General features: G+C 40.9%; 1 protein-coding gene across 1 annotated transcript; it reads right to left on the bottom strand.

The window, feature by feature from the left end:
* Positions 1–3,547: 3,547 nt before the first annotated feature.
* pnocb (prepronociceptin b) lies at positions 3,548–4,245 on the bottom strand (the record flags this gene model as incomplete). Its single annotated transcript, XM_062034527.1, has 1 exon — positions 3,548–4,245. A coding segment is annotated over one exon (549 nt), but the record flags the coding sequence as incomplete, so codon positions are not given.
* Positions 4,246–4,643: the final 398 nt, after the last annotated feature.

Here is a 4,643-nt window from a genome sequence, read left to right as displayed (position 1 = left end):
TGAGCGTGTTGGTGACGTAATAGTGTTGGCGACGTAATTGTGTTGTCGACATGAGTATGTTGTCGACATGTGTGTTTTCGACATAATTGTTTTGTCGACATAATTGTGCTGTTCACATGAGTGTGTTGTCGACTTGAGTATGTTGCCGACATGAGTATGTTGTTAATATAATTGTGCTGTCGACATATTTGTGCTGTTGACATAATTGTGCTGTCAATGTGAGGGTGTTGGCGACGTGAGCGTGTTGGCAACGTGAGCATGTTGTCGACGTGAGTGTGTTGTCAACATGAGTGTGTTGTCGACATGAGAGTGTTGTCGACATGACCGTGTTGTCGACATGAGCGTGTTGTCGACATGAGCGTGTTGTCGACATCAGGGGGTTGTCGACATGAGTGTGTTGTCGACATGAGCGAGTTGTCCAAATAATTGTGCTGTCCACGTTAGCGCGTTAGCGACGTAATTGTGTTGGCGACGTAATTGTGTTGTCAACCTGATTTTGCTGTGGACATAATTGTGCTGTGGACATGAGCGTGTTGTCGACATGACCAGGTGGTTGACATTAGCGTGTTGTACTCTTTTGGTGCAAAGAAACATTGATGAAAGTGCAAAGTCTTCAGTAAAACAAAATGTCATCAATTGCATTTGTCTAATTATTTTATTGTTGTTCTGATGCAAACGTATTATACGTGTTGATGAAGACGTACTGTACGTGTTGATGAAGATGTAATGTACGTGTTGATGAAGACGTAATGTACGTGTTGATGAAGACGTAATGTACGTGTTGATGAAGACGTAATGTACGTGTTGATTAAGACGTAATGTACGTGTTGATGAAGACGTAATGTACGTGTTGATGAAGACATAATGTACGTGTTTACGACATATTGTACGTGTCGCTTAAGACGTAATGTACGTGTTGATGACGACGTATTGTACGTATTGATTAAGACGTAATGTACGTGTTGATTAAGACGTAATGTATGTGTTGATGAAGACGTACTGTACGTGTTGATGAAGACGTAATGTACGTGTTGATGACGACATATTGTACGTGTTGATGACGACGTATTGTACGTATTGATTAAGACGTAATGTACGTGTTGATGACGACGTATTGTACGTATTGATTAAGACGTAATGTACGTGTTGATGACGACATATTGTACGTGTTGATTAAGACGTAATGTACGTATTGATGATGACGTATTGTACGTATTGATTAAGACGTAATGTACGTGTTGATGACGACATATTGTACGTGTTGATGACGACATATTGTACGTATTGATTAAGACGTAATGTACGTGTTGATGACGACGTATTGTACGTGTTGATTAAGACGTAATGTACGTGTTGATGATGACATATTGTAGGTGTTGATTAAGACGTAATGTACGTATTGATGATGGCGTATTGTACGTATTGATTAAGACGTAATGTACGTGTTGATGACGACATATTGTACGTGTTGATTAAGACATATTGTACGTGTTGATGATGACATATTGTACGTATTGATTAAGACGTAATGTACGTGTTGATGACGACATATTGTACGTGTTGATTAAGACGTAATGTACGTGTTGATGACGACGTATTGTACGTGTTGATGATGACGTATTGTACGTGTTGATGGCGACATATTGTACGTGTTGATGACGACGTAATGTACGTGTTGATGACGACATATTGTACGTGTTGATTAAGACGTAATGTACGTGTTGATGACGACATATTGTACGTGTTGATGACGACATATTGTACGTGTTGATGAAGCCGTAATGTACGTGTTGATGACGACATATTGTACGTGTTGATGAAGATGTAATGTACGTGTTGATTAAGACATAATGTACGTGTTGATGACGACGGATTGTACGTGTTGATGATGACGTATTGTACGTGTTGATGGCGACATATTGTACGTGTTGATGACGACGTAATGTACGTGTTGATGACGACATATTGTATGTGTTGATTAAGACGTAATGTACGTGTTGATGACGACATATTGTACGTATTGATTAAGACGTAATGTACGTGTTGATGACGACATATTGTACGTGTTGATGAAGATGTAATGTACGTGTTGATTAAGACATAATGTACGTGTTGATGACGACGTATTGTACGTGTTGATGATGATGTATTGTACGTGTTGATTAAGACGTAATGTACGTGTTGATGACGACATATTGTACGTGTTGATTAAGACGTAATGTACGTGTTGATGACGACGTATTGTACGTGTTGATGATGACATATTGTACGTGTTGATGACGACATATTGTATGTGTTGATGACGACGTATTGTACGTGTTGATTAAGACGTAATGTACGTATTGATTAAGACGTAATGTACGTGTTGATGACAATATATTGTACGTGTTGATGACGACATATTGTACGTGTTGATTAAGACGTAATGTACGTATTGATTAAGACGTAATGTACGTGTTGATGACGACATATTGTACGTGTTGATTAAGACGTAATGTACGTATTGATTAAGACGTAATGTACGTGTTGATGACGATATATTGTACGTGTTGATGACGACATATTGTATGTGTTGATGACGACGTATTGTACGTGTTGATGACGACGTATTGTACGTGTTGATTAAGACGTAATGTACGTGTTGATGATGACATATTGTACGTGTTGATGACGACATATTGTACGTATTGATTAAGACGTAATGTACGTATTGATTAAGACGTAGTGTACGTGTTGATGACGACATATTGTACGTGTTGATGAAGACGTAATGTACGTGTTGATGACGACGTATTGTACGTGTTGATGACGACATATTGTACGTGTTGATGACGACATATTGTAAGTATTGATGACGACATATTGTACGTATTGATTAAGACGTAATGTACGTATTGATTAAGACGTAATGTACGTGTTGATGACAACATATTGTACGTGTTGATGACGACATATTGTACGTATTGATTAAGACGTAATGTACGTATTGATGAAGACGTAATGTACGTGTTGATGACGACATATTGTACGTGTTGATGACGACATATTGTAAGTATTGATGACAACATATTGTACGTATTGATTAAGACGTAATGTACGTATTGATTAAGATGTAATGTACGTGTTGATGACGACATATTGTACGTGTTGATGACGACATATTGTACGTATTGATTAAGACGTAATGTACGTGTTGATGACGACATATTGTACGTGTTGATGAAGACGTATTGTACGTGTTGATGACGACATATTGTACGTATTGATGACAACATATTGTACGTATTGATTAAGACGTAATGTACGTATTGATTAAGATGTAATGTACGTGTTGATGACGACATATTGTACGTGTTGATGACGACATATTGTACGTATTGATGACAACATATTGTACGTATTGATTAAGACGTAATGTACGTATTGATTAAGACGTAATGTACGTGTTGATGATGACATATTGTACGTGTTGATGATGACGTATTGTACGTATTGATTAAGACGTAATGTACGTGTTGATGACGATATTGTACGTGTTGATGAAGACGTAATGTACGTGTTGATGAGGTGGTACTGTACATGATGATGAGGTCATACTGTACGTGTTGATGAAGACATACTGTACATGATGATGAGGTCATACTGTACATGTTGATGAGGTCACAGTTGCCACGTGAACATTGGAGGTATTGAAGGTCACAGTTTGTTGTGGCGCCAGGCGCGTGCGCTGGGGGAGAAGTTACGACTGCTCCTCATTCCAAGATACTGCCTGAGCAGCTGGTTCACTCGTTTCTGACTGTTCCATTTTCGGGCAGATTTGCGGACGCCTATGAAGCCGCCGTAGCGCTTCTGTAGGTGCCTCGCCGGGGATCCAATCAGCTTCCTGTAATTGTGGCGCCCTCTCTGGAAGCCACCGAAGCGTTTGTACAAGCTGACGGTCTCCGAGCTCCGTTGGCGATCGCTCGCCACGTTCCCGTCGTCCTGACCCCCCTCCTCCTCTTCCTCCTCCTCCTCCTCCTCTTCCTCCCGCGAGGACTCCAGCAGCGACGAGTCAAAGCGAACGAAGCGCCGCTCGTCCTGGTCCGCCTCCTGCGAAGATAGCGCCGGGCCGTCAGAGTCGGCGTGCAGAGACGTCACGTCCAGCTCGCCCGCTGTGCCTTCGAGCTTGCAAAGGTCCCAGGTGAGCGAGGAGGTCATGTGACCTGTGCACTCCAGCAAACACACCTGCAGCGAGAAGGCAGCACATTAACTTGATTGCCTTTTGGACAGTAAAACAGCGATGAGTCAGCATGTTTTATATTTCGCTTTGTTGGCATCGCCGTCGTGTCCATTTAAAAGCCCATCAAGCTAATTGCTAACTTAGCATGGCTTGGTGACGGACTTCAAAGCACTATACTAACAATATAATGTCTAAACAACCTTTATTTGTCCTCATTTTGCCCATTTATTGTGTTTTATTGACTTCTTCAGTCATGGTCACGCGGCATATTGCAGTTTTGAATGGGTTCAAACATGAACATGAAGACTTGTATTTCTTTGATGCGTATAAAAGTGAACAACACTAGGCCGCGTCGCCATGGCGACCGTAAATAAAGCAAGCGATGATTTGAAGAAGTCAGCTTGTCGGTCATGAGCGACAGAAG

The sequence above is a fragment of the Entelurus aequoreus genome, linkage group LG23 (assembly GCF_033978785.1).
Source record: "Entelurus aequoreus isolate RoL-2023_Sb linkage group LG23, RoL_Eaeq_v1.1, whole genome shotgun sequence".
In the NCBI taxonomy this organism is placed as follows: domain Eukaryota; kingdom Metazoa; phylum Chordata; class Actinopteri; order Syngnathiformes; family Syngnathidae; genus Entelurus; species Entelurus aequoreus.
Note: the sequence above shows the minus strand (reverse complement) of the source record. Positions and strands in the feature narration are given on the sequence as shown.